At 44.7% G+C, this 17,852-nt stretch overlaps 2 protein-coding genes across 3 annotated transcripts in view; one reads left to right on the plus strand and one right to left on the minus strand.

Annotated features, from left to right (window-relative positions):
- desi1a (desumoylating isopeptidase 1a) overlaps positions 1-17,852 on the minus strand; it is a 357,862-nt gene that overhangs the window by 113,755 nt on the left and 226,255 nt on the right. The window lies entirely within an intron of this gene.
- The window catches only part of LOC126406175 (uncharacterized), a 246,424-nt gene that overhangs the window by 66,867 nt on the left and 161,705 nt on the right, over positions 1-17,852 (plus strand). Inside the window, exon 3 of the mRNA XM_050070351.1 lies at positions 4,892-5,463. Within this exon, the coding sequence (XP_049926308.1) occupies positions 4,892-5,463 (572 nt within the window). The remainder of the gene's footprint in view (positions 1-4,891; positions 5,464-17,852) is intronic.

Genomic DNA, 17,852 nt, shown 5'->3' on the forward strand with positions numbered 1-17,852 from the left:
GCTTGTTGGATTTATTAAAAACGAACGAATGAAAACTAAATGTCTTTGAATATCTTTATTATCATTTAAAAACAAAAATTAAAATGACCGGTAAAAATAGATTATGACCGGATTTTTATGACCCTGTCGGTCAAAATGACTGGCGACGAAAAAGTCTAGCGCAACGTCTGCTTTCGTCGTATCTGGATGTGGAAAATCCATGACCAAACGTGGTCAGAGTGACAACATGTTGGTATATGAAACTACTGCTACATGCAAGGGCCTAAGTTTTGTTAGTAACTGGGGGTTTGGGGTTCCCTGCCAGAAAATTTTGAGCATCACTCTCTTACTTTTTTTATGCTCCAATTTTTGCATATTCTGCATTAATTTATGGTATACATTTCTTTAATTCAGTAAAAGTGAAGGTCTTCTGCTACTTTTCTGTTTCTATTGGAGGGTGTCAAATTCACATGCTCTAAATATTGATGGGGACGTTCCCTCTGAAATCTTCGCCTGTGACTGCCTGAGATGTGCAGGAGAGAAGAAAGCAAGAGAGAACGCGACAGAAACAGAGTGGAAAATGTGCCATTAGATCACAGCCAAGCAGAGAGGGAGAGAAAGAGAAATGATTTAAGACAGATCTCCCGTTCAATCTCTACTCTCTGCCCTCCATCTCTCCCCGAGGATTCCTCCTCTCCATCCATCTCACCCTTCTTTCCTTTCCATCCTGATCCTCAGCTAACACCCTTCGCTCCCACTCTCTCTGCGCCCCGCGTTTGGGATGGCGGCAAACCAACCTTTATTCACCACAACTTTGATTCTTATTTCCAAATTAATGACCTGCTTTCCATTAGCGAAAATGTGCTGAGGACACTTTACCGTCAGGCTGTGGGGAGGAGGAGGATTAGCTGGTTTGTGGCACATCACAGAACTGTAGTGTGAAGTCATGGGAGTGTGTATGTATGTTTGTGTGTGTGTGTTTCTTGACATAACTCCTGATGCACTCTGCCAAAGATTTTAAGCGAATTTAGGCCGAGAGGGTTGGACAGAGTACAAACAGCGAGCGAAGATGAGCTGGGGGTAGTTGCAACAAAAACAAACAACAAACAACAACAACAAAAAAAGGACAGAGTGGCTGAAATGCACGAGAGTGTGTGGAGAGTGTGTGGAGAGATAAAAAGATAAAAAGGAGCGGGTGACAGGGAAATTAAAGAAAGCCTTTAAGCTTTTATGTAAAAAGTTTGAAGAATGAATATTTAAGATGAATATAATGTTAGCCACTTAAAAACAGAATGAAATATTAAGCAGTGGTTTTTTTTTCTCCTACTGTGTTTTCTGATGAGGTTTGCCTGGTTCATGGTCGGACCCAAAGGAACTACTCTTCAAAATCTAGTTCACATTCAACATTATATCAGAGATGATTCAAAATTTATAACATTTTGCTTCTCCGTCTCTCTTCAGTCGATTTCCGGGGAATTTTCTAACAGTCTCTCCTGAATTCTCTCTGAATACTATTCCCTCTTCTCTCCATCCAAGTCTAATATGTCACTTTCCTTTGAGATAGCTCTCCTTTTTTTCTGCTACCTGTCTGCACTCCCTTCCCATCTATATCTCTCCCCCACTCCCTCCCACTATCCCTCTGTCAGTTCCTATTCCAGTTGCGTCCCCCATGTTTTTTAATCCCCCCTCCCTTCCTTGAGATAATTCCTCTCCTCTTTCCCTCCCCTGCTCCTCTCTGTCAAGCCCTCGCTTTGGCAGCCGCTCCGCTGTCCTCTTCTCCCCTCCCCTCCCTCTCTCTTCCTGCCTCCCCTCTTCCTCTCTGTTTATCTCACTCTCGCTTCCTCCTCTCCTTCCCTCCGTCCATCGCTCTCCGTCCTTTTCCCTAAATCAGCCCTTATAGACTGCAGCACCACACATGTTCCAGGCATGCTCCCGCAAAGACGGTGTCAGCGCAGTCATTACGCACAGGCACAAACACACACGGATGCATCACACGTGCACACGCCAACTGCAAAGGTTAGAGAGACAGGAGGTGAGCAGAGATGAATGGATGATAAAAGAACAGATGACAGGAACTGGGGGAACATGAAAGGGGGAAAGAGTGAGTTCAGGAGCCAAAAAGAAAAACAAAACTGGGAGAAGAGTGTCAGTGACACATAATGAGACAGAGAGGAGCAGAGTGAAAGGGAGAGTCAGCAGGCGAGAGCTGCGCTCATTTACGCACAAAAGACACAAGTGTGTGTGTGTGTATGTGTGAGAGAGAGAGAGGAGGAGTGAGCAAGAGAGGGAGGAGTGAGTTGGAGAGGGAGGAGTGTGTGTGAGAGAGTGTGTGTGTGTGTGTGTGTGTGTGTTAGACATTGTCATCCAGTCCTGGCAGAGAACAGCAGCAGTAGCAGCAGCGCGAGCATCACCAGCGGACGGGATACAGACGCACTGAGGCGGCGAGGAAATAAGGGAATACACACTGATGAAGAGGCAACAACAAAAGGAGAGGATGGAATAAAAAAATTCTCCTTTCTCTTCCCACTTCTGTTTGGAGCATCCCACAAGCAGAGCACCAGTGAAAACACATACATATGATATATATATAAAATTCCTATACATATATATCAAATTATGCCTGTTTTCAAAGAAGCTGCAGCCGGACAAGGACTGAATTGACAGCAAAAAATCCATTGCATGAAAGAAATTGGGAGCTAATATGCAGCACTTGCTTTAAAACTGTTGCATATTAATGCTTTGAGGGTTTTTTTGTCAATTTTTTGCTCAAAAGGGGGAAAAAAGGACAAAAAAATACATTGATGCAAATGGAAAAAAAGGCAAGTGAGTTGAAAAAGCTGCTGCTGCAGACAGTCCTATATTTCCAAGGGGGCTTCTTTTGAAAACAGGATTTTTTCTTTTTCTTTTTTTGATCTGCCCTCATTGCCACACGCCTGTGTGGCTGTCGCATCTCCACTTGTCTCTGTCGTCCGAATGGGCTGGGGGAGTATTATTCCGGTGAGGCTTGCACACTGAACACTGAAAGTGCAGAGGGCAGTCCGCGGGCTCTCTGACCCCACGCTGATATTTCCTCAGCGACGACAGACCCGTGCAGCCCGGCTCGGGCTGAGAGGAGAGGGTGAGGTGAGTTGTGAGAGGAGAGAAAGAAGGCAAAAATATCAAAGAGAGGATAGAAGGAGATTAAGATCAGGGTGTAAAGATAATCAAAACCTGAGCAAAGGAAGGAGAGACAAAAGCATCAAAGCCACGATCAGTTATGTGGGACACTCCACTCTGGTCAAGTCATCCCAGCATCTCTTTTTACAGCTTCTCTTGGATGCAGCAACGCTAAGACATTCAGAGATCCAGTATCACAACATCAGCCCCCCCCTCCCCTCTCTCTTTCCTCTCCCCTTAGCACTTGTAGGGCAGGACTGAGCGGGCTGACAGACAGAGCACCCAGCTGGTGTCCTGGGTCTGTTAGAGACCCTGGGATCCACGGAGAGGAGGGGTTCCAGTGGAGAGTGCACAGAGCAGCAGCAGCAGCAGCAGCAGCAACAGGAGCCCTGCGCACGCCGAGAACAAAGAGCCATTGGACTCCTTGTGTGTGTCGCTTAAAAGCTACAGACTGACACTGACAGAGCACTCTCACCAGGGGGATTTGAGCTGTGTGTGTGTGAGTGTGTGTGTGTGAGTGTGTGTGTGCGTGCGTGAGTGTGTGTGAGTGTGCGTGAGGGAAAACACGCCTCAGGTGCAGGAGCTTTTGGACTGTAATCATCAAAGGATTTCAGCTTGACGAGAGCCTGGAGTAATGTTTTAAAGAATATCGCACAGCTGCTGTTACCTGTTGGGCTGGAAGTAGGAATCCTACACAATCCTTCCAAAATAAAAGCTCAGTGTTTAACTCACAAAGACTGGATCTACACACCTCAAGAAAGGAAGTCACGTTCAGCAAAGTGGAGAAAGGTGGCAGTGAAAAGATGCCCACCACAAAAATAAAAAAGCTTCTTTTGAACAGTGACACTGAGAGCAGGAAGATGATAGATGCAAGTTAAAGATCTGAGAGGGAGAAGTGGAGGCGACTCCAGAGGAAAGCACTGCACTCTGGTCAGAGTTTTTCCAGGACATCACAACTGATCTGACTCCAGCGTTGAGCATTAGAGTTGTTATCCACTCAGGAATATGAGTCCATCTCTGAAGTGAGAAGCCTTTCATGTGGGAGCCCGTGACTATCTTCCAGTTTGAGAGGAATCTGCCTTCTTTTTTTTCCCTGCGAGCGCCGTCAGGAACCAAGAGTTCTCACTTTTCACGGATTATTCATCCCATCAGCAGGGGAGCTTATTGCAGGAAATGCCAGAGGCAAGTTCATTCGTAGGTAACACGCCCTCCTAAACTAGATTCCCTCCAAGCCACTGGATTTGGATTTGTCTACAGCCGCCTCTGCTGTCTGCTGATGATATATGGCTTTGTGAGAGGTGACACTTCCTAAATTTTGGAATATTTATCTGCTCTGATAAACACACACACAGTAAACTGCCAGGGATGTGTCTGTGCGTGTGAGTGCCTGCTCACGAGGGACTCATTCACTCCTGTTGAGATGTGAGATTGATTTCTTTCACTCACTTGTTCCTCGGCCCCTTGACGACAATTTAACCTTCTTTAACGGCGTGCAGTAATAACTCCCACAACGCTAAGTGAATGCTCTTTATTTTTCTTCCAGGCATGCATATATAGGCTGGCCGCACTCTATTTATCAAAGCTGTTATCTCAATGATTTCTAATACCTCAGAGATTCATTCAGTGACTGTAATTTAAAGCTCTGGACAAAGAGGATACTCAGCTCTCTATTTCTTTGTTGCTTTTAAACCGAGGAGCTTTACTATCATTTAAAATTACACATCAGCACTGAGCCACCACAACGTACTGGAGTAAGTCCAAGATGGCCACCTCCGTGCACCCACTTTTGGTTAGCTTGTCGCTGGCCATCCTCCTGAGTTTGACCTCTCTGGGCGGACTGAACTCCTGGCCGTCAGGTCAGGCTTTAGCCCAGGTGTCTCCCAACAACCAGACAGCGCAGCCTTCTATGGTACCAGAGGCCGCGCTGGCAACACCCACGCCAGACGTGGAGGACAAAACAGCTCCAACTAGCGGTAACCGTTGCTGGGGTTACTATGATGTCATGGGTCAGTGGGACCCGCCCTTTAACTGTAACGCAGGTATCTACCTGTTCTGTTGCGGCTCCTGCTTCTACCGCTTCTGCTGTCAGTTCAAAATCCACAGTTTGGACCAGACTTCGTGTTCCAACTATGACACGCCCGTCTGGGCAAACACCGGGCGGCCGGCAGCACCCGTCACGGAGGTCCAGGAGGAGCCGGACAAGGATCGGACCCACATGATCGTGTATATTATCTGTGGAGTGGTGGCCATCATGGTGTTGGTTGGGATTTTCACCAAGCTCGGGCTGGAGAAGAGTCAGGGAGGACAGACGGACATGACCAACTCCAGGTATGGATGGATGGATGGATGGATGGATGGATGAGAGAAAAAGAGTCCTTGTTGCCTAAGAGCTTACTTGGCTCATTTAACGATATATAGCAGAAGCTTTCCAGTTAATGTCTGTTTCTATACGTTTCTTTAAAATCTTTGAAAATCATATTTTTAGAACAACAGATAACTTACTTTACTATATTTTTCAGCTTTACATTTCAGACCAACTTGTAAACTTTTGGGAAGATTGGGTAGAATAAAGACTTGCAAAATGCGAAGGGCCTTTTTGGGCGCTCATGGCTCAGGTAGTATGGGAGTTGGATGAGTTCTTCGAGGGCTTGGATTGGCAGGAAGATACAGAGTTGAAGGTAGAAGGCAAGAATCATCCAATCACAGAGCTTAACATTTTGTTACGTGTGCCGCTAATGGCTGGTGAGAGCTAAAGACTGCGGTGTGGAGCTGACGAATACGGAGTTCTGCAGCTTTTGTGAATTAACTTTAGGGTTCTGGATAAATTTTTGGATGAATTCAGTTACTGTGGAGTTGCCCATTCTCACATGTAGCACACAACAGGAGATTGTCCGGGTCAGAAGCTTTCTCATGTAGTGGAAATATTGCATTTGGTTGAGGCGAGGGGTGGCGCTAGGGTGGAGTTTGCAGGAGGCAGGACATGATACAAAAAATACACTGCGGAAATCGTTGTGTTTTGTTTACATAGCTGGTTCATAATTTGATCGTGACCAACAGAGTCTTAAATGACAATTCTGGCGACAACCCTTACCGACAGATGTTCCTGAACCCTATCATCTCTCCAGTTTGATATTTTCATTGGTGTCTTTGTGTAAGTCATCCTTCTTCTTCACCCTCTGATGTTTGTAGTCTTCCTGTTTTGCGCAGTCGCATAATAAAAATGTCATAAATGTACCAACTCGCTCGCTGGAAATTCTCTGGAAAATGACCCGCTCTATTTGCACATGGGCTTAGTCTGACATCACAGATGTTTTACTGGTGAGCTGGCAGGATAAAATCCATTTAATGTCCAATCCAGCTGACTCAGACATTTGTGTTCTTGCGTGCTTATTTACTTAACTTACTTCCTGAAGTTCTCTCACCACCCCTCAGTTTCAATTGACTTTTCCCATCTATCTAAATAACCTTAATTGTATAATATCCGTCCAAAATAATCTGGTGTTTAAGGAAGCCCTGAAATCTATAGATATTTAAAGATTCTGCTCCAGTTGCCTTATAAATAAACCTATTCCCTAATAATATAATTAAATGAACAGTATAGGTCTTTGTCACTGTGACATCCCCCAACATCACAGAGAAGCGATCCAGCTCCAGGTGTAAAGTCATTTTTGAGCACATCTTTTGAACCTCATCCCAAAATGCAGATACAATAAGACAAAACTAAAACAGATGGACCGTTGACTCAGGCTCTGAACCACAAAACTGGCATTCGTCTGACTCTCTCTAATACCCCATATATTAGCATTTTTCTAGGAGCCAGGTTTTATATATCAAACTAAAAACCATGGTATAGTTTCCATGGTATAGGGAAGTCTATCCTGTATCCCATTTTTGATAAGAACTGTATGGAATATTTCCCAAGGACCGGTATCTTAAATAAAAATTATAAACGTCTTGGTACATCTTTCTGTTTTGCAACCATCTTTGATTTTTTTTCAGCTGGCTGGCTGGCAAACTGAAGGTCACCAGTTGGCTCTATGTGCTGCTTTACCTGACTGTCTTTGCTCCCGGCGGCACATAGGTCACGTGATCACAGCCTCCTGGTGCAAATTACCACAGTATGACAGTATTAGTTTTACTCATTCATTCTTTAATTTTCCGTAACTGCTTATCCTTATAGCGGTTGCGGGGGGGCTGGAGCCTATCCCAGCTGACACTGGGTGAGAGGCAGGGTTCACCCTGGACAGGTCACCAGACTATCACAGGGCTGACACATAGAGACAGACAACCATTCACACTCACATTCACACCTACGGACAATTTAGAGTCACCAATTAACCTGTATGTCTTTGGACTGTGGGAGGAAGCTGGAGCACCTGAAGGAAACCCATGCTGACACAGGGAGAACAGGTCTTGCTGTGAGGCAACAATGCTAACCACTGCACCACCATGCAGTTTAAAACTAATGTTAAAAGATGGCTGAAAGACAGTCAGTCATGTTGTGTGATAATGCCTCTAATGTTGTTTATGCACTGTCCTACAGGTGTGTGTACTTACTGATGTTATGTGGAATATATATTGTTACATGTGCAGCATGTCCATGCCTTGGGACAACAGATGAAATGTGTGCTACATCTGGTGAAATATCACAGACTGTCCCTGTTTTAAATAAACCAGTAAATGAAATGAATTACGTGGGTTAAATACCAATTCTAGCACTTTACTTTTCGTAGGCATAAGTACGACCAGTGCATGAGAACAGCCTCAACACTGTTAGTTGCATACAAAGCGGATAGAAGAAATCTGAAATTATCATCTTATCTGCATATTCAGTCGTATCATAGCAGTGTTCATGCATGTGCGCGATCGTGTGTGAGTGTAAATGCCTGCATGTGTGAATGCCGGGCTTGTGTGTCTGTCTGCGAATTTCTGTATGTGTGAGAAGGTCACCAGCTGGGTAATGAATCAAGTGCCTGAATCACAGAGAGGTGATAACGGGTGTGATGTCTGTACGCAACCATGAGGGAGCGACGGACATAGTGATGGAGAAGGAGATGGAGAGAGTGAGGAGCAGATGGAGGTCAGGCAGCAGGATGGAGACTCCAGAGGAGAGATGTCAGGGGACAGTTAGGGAGGAGTCTGGGGGGGATTACAGTGCAGTCGTGTTGTGTTTTCTCTGTATCGGTGTAGCCGTTTCACATTGATGGCTGATTGATTGCTGTGACACAACTATGACTGTGGCAATGTGCGGCCTCCAGTGAACAATGAGAAGAGAGAGGGTGGTTTTTGGAAGGGTGGAATATTGAGCGGATCTGACTGGAGTGCTGCCAACGGCTAATTCTAGTGCAGAGAACAGGGGTGTGTGTTTTTGTTGTGTGTGTGTGTGAGGGGGAGGGAGAGGAAGAGAGGGAGACAGTGTGTGTGCTGGGTGTGACCGGCCAGCCTATCGGGTGTTAAGAGTCAGGCCATGGGGGCTCCTTTAAAATCCTGTCATTACCGGATCTCCTCTCAACCTTCCAGGGGAGGATGAGAAGAGGAGGATGAGGATGAGGAGGAGGAGGAAGAGGAGGATAGCAGTGGACATCAGCACTCATTAGTGTTAGACTGCGCTGAGCCACCCAGAACACAATGAAAGCTGGCAGCTCTTGGCACATTTTCTCCCCTGAATCAAACAATTATGTGTGAAGCTTTATACTTGAGTCAAGGGGTCGTTTGGGAGATGTTTCTGAAATCTGGTTGGCCGCCTGCGCCACATGCAGGTCAGACTGTCAAAGGAAATCCAGCTTTTGTCTTGAAGTTTCTCAGAAGTGACATGTGTATGCCTCCAATCAGCAGGACAGATGTTGGCAAGCGTCCATCCCGCTGAAGCGTCCTGGAGCAAGACACTGAAACTCTGCTCGCTTGACCGTTCACTTTGACCTTCCTGGATGGAATCAGTCCCATCCTCCCCGAGTGGAAATAAGAAGAATAGAATAAGAGAAGTGATCTTTAAAGGGGACAGTTCACCACAAAAGCAGAAATAGATATTTTTCTTCTAATCTGTAGTGCTTCTTTTCAGTCTAGATTGTTTTGGTGTGAGTTGCAGAGTGTTGGAGATATCAGCCGTAGAGATGTCTGCCTTCTCTCCAGTATAATGAAATTTAATGGACATAGCTTGTGGTGCTCAAACCGTCAAAAAAATCACATCTGAAAAACTCAACAGCAATGTCTCTTTGCAGAAATCATGACCCGGTTACTCAAGATAATCCACAGACCTTGTTGTGAGCAGTTTGATGTAGGAACTATTTTCTTTTGAAGCATGCATCTACTCCTGGATCAGACAGCGCGAGATGTGAACGTTAACGGCGTCCTCCTCGGCTGAGCTGTAACGTTGGCTAGCTGAGTGGTGCTAAGTGAGCTAGCGGTAGATGCACGCTTCCTTCTGTGAATTCTGGAGAACAATTTTATTTGAACAATCAAAGCAATATATTTGTCTCCAGTTTTACCGCTGTTTGCAATTCAGAAATGACCCACAGTCTTCCGATTGCTTGAACAACTTTATTGTCAGACCAACGCGTGTTGGCTGGTAGCCTTCATCAGGGTCACCATAACACACATTACAAAGCACAGTTAAATAAGATGGGTATGGATCAAAACATTTTTAAAAGGTTAAAACAATAAAAGACAACCAATCATATTTATAAACATGCATTTCAGCCAATGGGGCATGTTGTCATGTGACTTCATGTCAATTATAAACCTGCAGAGGGGAGCCAAGGGGACATGTGTGACTAGGAGGCAGTACTTGAGATCAGAGGAAGACTTAACCTAAAGCAAGAGCAAGTGGCCCCACAGTCTGGATGAAAACCTGGGGTTCAGTGTTGACCAAGGCCTGGATGATACCATTTTCTGAGACAGAGAGCCTGCACATATATTGATATAGAAGATTTCCTATTAACGCAGTATGCACACCAACATTTACAAACATTTGGCTGGAAGGTTCAAGAAGCAGTCTCGTTCCATTATTATTGGCCACATTAAGGGCCAATCCCAATTCTCTTCCCTTAACCTTACCCCTTGGTTTCAAGTGCACTCGCCAGATAGATTCCCCTCAATGATGAAGGGGTAGTGTTGAGGGTTAGGGAATTTTACCTACGAATTGGGACGCCACGTCATGCAAATTAGAGTAACAGACGTGTTCACCTACGTCACGTGTATCGTCAGCGTAGGCTTCTTGCACCGAGAACTCTGTAGATATTCATGTCGGCTACATCGTGAATTAGCCATTTTCAAGCATTCATATTCTAACTCAACAAACATAACACATGCCGACATATTTCGGAATTTTTGCATGCTTATTTGCAAAAATAGTACTTACAATTGTGTGATGGCTTTCTCATGGAGGCTGCCATCTTCCTGGAAAACGCGCCTGGCTGGATAGTTTCACAATGCAACCTGGGAAATCTTCCCCTCAGTTGAGATGGGTTCGTAAGTATGCATCACACGGCCCTTCAAATTAAGTGGTGATTTTAAGGGCTGAAAGCACTTCCCTAAAGTTTGGGACACCTTAGCCCTTCGCAGGAATGCGCAAAAACTAGGGTCAGGGCCAATTTTGAGGGGAAGTGTGAGTATTGGGATGGAACCTTAGGGCTTAGGGCGCACCTGCGCTTTGCCAACTGGGTGTGGCCAGGCGGATTTTGCACACCGTGCGCGCTGGCGCAGCTACTCCTCTTTCCCACCTCCGTCCCTCCTACCTGCGCAAGTCGGAAAGAGGGAGGAGAGAAGGCGTGGAGTGGGTTTTACACACATCACACCAATCAATTGAGCCCCTCTCCTCGCCCTTAAATGCGCCGCGCGAAGGCGTAATGAGAGTTTACTCAATTCGCCATGGCAGAAGAGAGCAGCAGCGTCAGACGGCCAAACTTCTCCCAGGAGGAAACTGATGTTTTGGTCCGGGAGGTCCAAGCTCGCAGTGTCCGAATATACGGAACTGCGAGCAGACCTCCACGGGCTGATGATGCAAAGGTAGCCTGGGAGGAGGTCACCACAATTGTAAATCAATGTTGCGTTTCTCTCGTGCGCGCGCGCTCTCTCTTTCTCTCTCGCAGTCTCACTCTGTTTCTTTTCTTTTGACTTTTCTAAGATGACAGATGCTGAATATATACTCCCTATCTGATGCTGTGGCTGTTTGTGGTTGGCTGAGAGGGATGTGAACTCATTAGTTTGCAGCTGTGTTAATCAAATCAGGTTGGGTTTCCATTACGCGTGCCAAACGTGCCAAACGGTGCCAATCCCCTTTGATCTGACATCAGATGTGACGGGACAGTCGATATAGAGACACATTTATGTGCTGATTGCAGATAGTTGCATTGAATAGTGTTTTTTTGGGTATTTATTGCATCGTTAATGTGCCTGATATTCCGGAAACCTGCCTGTGAGGTTTTGGTGACGTGTGCGCACTGTCCGCCGGTCAGCCAACTTCGACTTAAACCGTCTGCGCTCCCCCTGCGCTGACAGTAGACCTGGTTTCAGATGGCGAGCTTTTAGTGCACCTTTGGCGAAGCCTTTTGGCATGAAACTGTCACTGCGCCAAGCTGGATCTGTCGACACCTCCCCCTGCTGCGCCACCACACCCATCTCAGCGCACCTCGGTCTGCCAAACTACCAAACTGAGCGCGCCTCGGGTTGCGCTGCTCGAAACTAGCTCTGCGCGTGGTTCGCCACCCTGTGCCGCGCCGGGAAACTAGAGCCCTTAGTCTTTACATGTTGGCTCGTGCATACAACGTATGACACTGTCTGTCTTCATCATCAGATAAGCAATATAATGGTTAAGATATTTCATCTCATTACACACTTGAAGAGAATTCAGAAAATACTATTTTTCTGTCTTCTTCTTCTTACAATCAATAATAACAGTAACAGTACTTATTGGGGCGAACACTGAAAATGTTAGTACAAAATAAACATTGTTACACTAGGAGAGAGGAAATGGATAAAACTTGGTAAGAGACGTCATTGTTGTGTTTAGGGAGATAAAAGCAAATGCATTCATTTTGTTTGCTTTCGATTTTTGTGTCCTTGAGTTAAATTGTTCTTTGAGGATAATAATTTCTCTAAAAATATCATTTATGTGCTTGCAAAAAATATTTTTCTTTGCTCTAAATGTCCCATTGCACACCCAGAACTGTACTATGTTACTATAATGGTAGCTGGGGTGGATGGTTATTAAAGTATTTGACTTTAAAGAGGCAACAGATACCAGTATGCACAGTATCAGTACAAACACCAGTAGACACAGTGGAATTATACCAATATGCACATGTAAACAGTCCCCATTCTAGAATAAACGCTACCGTATGGAAACCATGCGGCCGGTTGGAGCTCAAATTGAATGGGAAACAAAGTCCAGTGTTCACTTAGCTGGGCGTAACTTAGCTGGGCGATGTGCGTGGATAGCTGCCTCCGTGAGAAGAGAACAGAAGGAAGGGAGGGGGGTATCACTGTCCGAGGGCTGCCGTAGAATGGCAACCAGGATGTCAGCCGACCAACACTCGCTACCCGCTCCCTGGTTGCGGCGATTTGCGATGCTGGCCAGCTAGGAATGAACTAGCAGCCAGTACAGTACAGTCCTCTCTGGTCTAGCTAACATTTAGCCGTGTTACTTACTGATCCATTAGAAAGAAAGCTAGCTGGACATGGGTTTTGAAGCCTCTTTGGTCACGGAGCTCCCTCCATCTCTTGAACGCCTGACTGAGGTTTACTCTTGTTTTTCCTCTTCTTTTATCACTCTCCTTTTTGCTCTTCTTTGCCTCCTCAGACACTTGTCTCCAAACTTTGTCCATCTGCCATTGTACTTGTGACTCAACTATCTCATACCCAACTCCTCATAAGGACCAGCTCCAGTCCCTGATTGGCTGACCGACCAATTTCACAATACATGACGGGTTTCCTGCCGTAAAGCAGATTTTTTTTCCCGCGAAATTTCGGCACCAGTGGCAGAAGCTTATTGCAAAGCCACCAAGTAACCTATGTAAACGCTGGTAGTCTGATTTTACTGTGGCCACTACCCTGTGCAACCCACATTATTATCATAATGATATATTTAGGAAAAGATGCTATCTATTGCCTCTTTAACTCTCATCCTGTCAATAGTCCCTTACTCTGACCCTAGTCTGAGTAGGCGGAAGTTCACTGCATAGATCAGCCTCTCATTGGGCGGAACGAGCCCCCCCGCTGAAGTCCCGCCCTACCACCTCCGGTTGCAGTTTTCAACACGTCCTTTACTAACTTTTGCGGTGTTTGATCTTGCGGGGATGTAGCCATTTTTCTGCCATGGTTCGCATCCTGTAGGTGATATTTTCGTGGGCATGTTACACCAAAACCTGTTTCCCCCCGGCAATATTTTTGCAAGCACACCGTTGCTGTGGCACCGCCCAGAACGATTGTGATTGGTTGAAAGAAATACAAGCAGCCGGGGCGTTTTTTCCTCCAATCTTAAAGTGAGAGTCGGCCCAGCCAGACCTTTCTTTTCTTGAGAAAGGTCTGGTAAGCGAGACTACCCTGACCTTTACCTGACCAGACCTTAACCATACTGAAACAGCAGATTAGATTTGTCATTTCAGTGCTGCTTGAAGGTAGCAGCTTTGAGGTACTTGTACTTTACTTGAGTTTTTCAATTTCATACCACTAAGGTCAAGATTTTAATTACAAAACATATAATGAGATTTTAAAATGTGATACATTAAGCAAAGCCTTCAACAGTATTTAAATTAGCTCCATCTTGACTATCTAAAATATTGAAATGCTGTTTGCTCAGTCATGAATCAGTAATACTAATCCAATATTATAATACAACACACCTGCAGGGATCATTCTGCTGCAGTTTATGTTTAATGCTCAGCACTTTTTGCTGATAAAGGCTTTGTATTCTTGAATGCAGAACTTTCAGCTGTGAAGGAGTGCTGTTACATTATGGTATGGCCACTTTAACTTAAATAAAGGAACTCTATATTTATTGTCGCACTGACTTTTGGCATCAGGACTTGTTGCATGTTGGATTAAATGGTTTAAACTTCCTCAGTGTTCCTATGGCTTAGTCCCAAGACAGTGTCTGTTACTTGTAGGAAAGGATATGAAAAGGGTCAGTGACGACCATAAAGGAAATGAGACTGTGAGAAATAAAAAGAGAGATGGCAGAGGGTGATGTTGGGGGAACAGAGACAATGAGGACAGAGCTGACCACCAGAACTCAGTGTTAAAGGAGCCCATTAAAGGACAGTCCGCTGGAGTACGGGGGAGGGAGGGATAGAAGGAGGAGGGGAGAAAGTTACACAAGAGAGGAGGAGGTGCTGATGAGTGAAGGGCTTAGCTGTTGTAATTCTGCTGATTTGCCATTGAGAGCTGTGGATGGCTGGTTAGCTTTGTTGCCAGGCTGCATGGATAATCATTGTCTGAGCGAGTCTTTCAAAACTTGCTTTAAAGACATTTTCACTCTTGAGGGCTTTTTTAAAACCTTTGGACGACTCTCGACTTCTGTTAGAACGGAGCTGGGCTGGTGTTGTTTAAACTGCTGGGGTGTCGGCGGGTTCATTTGTATTGGGAACTCTATTTCAAGGTGCTTGGAGGGGTTTTCTGAGCAGTTGTTGGAAAATTTCATCCTGGTCACTGCTTACAGAAAATGTGTACTGTGGGTCTGAAGAAAAACAGGTCTCCCTGAGATACTGTGGGGAAGATATTGTGCGGGTGGTATTCAGATGGGGTAGACTAGCAGTGAGAAATGTGTATTCATGCCTGGTAGGTCACATTTGTTCAGCCAGAATGTCAGACCACAACATTGTATGCGTTGAGAATTATGCAGCAACACTCTATTCAGTTTCTCTTAATTTTCTGTTAAGAGAAAAAATAAGAGAAGTCAACTCCAGATGCATCAAACCTTCTCAACCATCTAAATCTGCATTTACCCAGGTGTGCTGAATGAGTAGCCCCTTAACACTACATAAGGGCAGGTGCTCTGGCACATGCCCCAGAATTGGAGAGATGAAGAAGATTACCTCAGCAGCAAACTTTAACAAAGTAAATGTTATTGACCATAGTGTCAATACTGGCGTTAAAGGAAAATCAAGAACCCAGCAATGGCGAAACATTTGTGACGTATCAGTTTTCAACCTTTTTTCTGATCCAGACGTTCAGGAGGTGTTTTACCAGGAGCCAAATTATCCAAAGAGGTCTCTTCCTCTCCAGCTGAAACACTGAAATACAACATGTTACACGTTCCAAATCATGTTTCCGATGTTGTTTGACATGTCAGAGGAGGGCTTGTGGCCCATCACCTGCACCTGTGCTCACCCTTTTCTCTGACAACTTAAAGGATAACTTCGGTATTTTTCAACCTGGGCTCTATTTCCCCATGTGTATGTGTGCGTATGATTCATAGGTACAACTCGTTCTAAAATTGGTTCAGTATTGAGTCAGTTTTTTACTGTCTAACAATAAGCCAACTTTGTGAGACGATAACAGGTGTCACAAGCGTGAGTCCAAGCAAACAAACAATCATGGAAACTTTTACCGCTGTAAAATCTCTTTCAACAGAGTAAGTGAATTAATGTTTTTCCTTACCTAAGGAAACTGTCTAAGGGATTCTGTGCATCTGTGTAAGTCTCTCAACTAAGGAGAAATGAAGCCTTAAGTGTCATACTTGAGCGGAAAACTTGTGGAGTTTTGTGCGACTGGTCCCAGATGTTTTTCTCTTCTCTTGGTGAGAGTACTCTCGCGAAATTTTCTTTTTACCTAAGAGAAGAGCAAAAATAAGAAGATACTGATGAATCCAAGCTAACAAAATAAGAACAAATCGTGGATATGAGCAAAAATAAGAGGAAATTTGTTCGTATAACGCTTCCTGTATGAGACCCACTGTGTGATAAATGGAAGGGTAAGGGCTAAAGAGAAGGCAAATACTGTAATTGTTCATTTTATTTTTTGTTAATGAGGCTTAATTTCTTTGATTTATTACCATTGCATGTGATCAGGTTAAACACACATTTCAGAGGCTGTGCTTTGTACACAAAGTCAGTGCAAAGACATGAGTGGGAGCAAATAGACCAAACAAACAGAGCTGAAATTGTTTCATTAAAACAATACCTACACTCAGCTCATGTTGTATGACTGAATGTCATGAACTTACTGAGACAAACAGAAAAGAAGATGGTGGTAATGAAATACCACAAAAAAAGAGAAACAGAAACTTCTCGTCGAGCTGGTTGTGAGCTGCTCTGAATAAAATAACCATCAAACGACCTGAATAATTGCCTTAAATGTAAATGACCAAAAACCTACACTGAGTCTGAGACCCCGACTGTGAAATATGATGTCATGATTCTGGATATTGCACCTGTGAGAGACAAACACACTCTGTGTTTCTGCTCAGACTGGATGAGCCCTGGTGAAATTGTTTTTCGCATTTTTAAAATTCATTCTCAACCTGCATACATTTGACAGCGAGACACTTTCACCCAGCTGTGAGCGAGAAAGAGCAGTGGCTCCGTGTGTAAACATGTGTGTGTGTGAGTCTGGGGTGCACGTGTGTGCGTTTGCGCCCTATGCGTGCACCCGTCGAATAAATCCAGCCACAAAGCTGTTAAGGTGGTAATGTGCCGAAACCCGGGGTCAGGCAATCACAACAGGCAGCGGTGCAATGATGTATAGCACAAAACACACGTGCGCGCACACACACACACACACACAAACCTCTCATTATAACTGTACCTCGCCCCCCTGACACCTCCCGCTGTGTCCCCTCCATTGCACTGCTTCTCACCTCCCAAGCGGCTGTTTGTGTTTTTGTTTTGCTCTCCGTCTGTCTGCTGCTGCGTCTGTTGTGAGGAAACTGCTGCAAAGCAAAATTAAAAATGAATCATATCCTTTGATACGTGATTCAGCCGTGGGAATTAATATGCCGTATCAAGTTTTTTTTGTTTTTCTAATACATTAACGACAGCTCAGCTCATCAGATTATGGAGTGCAGCTTCACTGAAGGTGAAGAGGGGAAACAGAGGGAGGAGAAAGGAAGAGGACACAAACGAGGGCTTTTCAAGTACCTGCAAACAGGCTGATATTAAAACAAATGTTTAAAGCTGACATTCTGCATCACTGAGGCGAATGTGTAGTCATCAGCACATCTAACATGACGACAGGGTGCCAGAAAGCACAGAGCGGTGATGTCCTGTCCATACACACTGTGGCAGTGATAATCAGTGCCAGTGCAATTAAGGTGTTGGCCAATATGTATCTGGCACATCAACCTTTTTAGACTATAAAAAATATGCTTGTACCGCTTTACTCGAAACACAGCTACTGCTGCATCAATGAAAATACAACAATACTTAGAAGCCAACAACATAAATAATCTAAATGCCAGGTATGAATTAATGCCAGTGTCAGCAGGTTAAGCATTAAACGCTCACCGGCCGAATAGAGATAAATAATCTGTACTCCCACACACATTTAAACAAAATGCTACAAGACACAAGACCAACCAAGGAGAAGTATTCAGATCTAAGTACTAATGCCACACTGGGAAAATACTCTACTAAAGTAAAGGTCCTATTGAAAGCCCTGCCTATTGTATATATGTAACTAGACTCACAAGTCGGTCTTTAGACGCTTTGCTTAACTAAAGACTGATGACTTTCTCCCTGATTTTGTGTTTAGATGGGCGGATACAATTTCAGAGTTTAAAAAAA

Source organism: Epinephelus moara, chromosome 18 (assembly GCF_006386435.1).
Source record: "Epinephelus moara isolate mb chromosome 18, YSFRI_EMoa_1.0, whole genome shotgun sequence".
Taxonomy (NCBI): Eukaryota; Metazoa; Chordata; class Actinopteri; order Perciformes; family Serranidae; genus Epinephelus; species Epinephelus moara.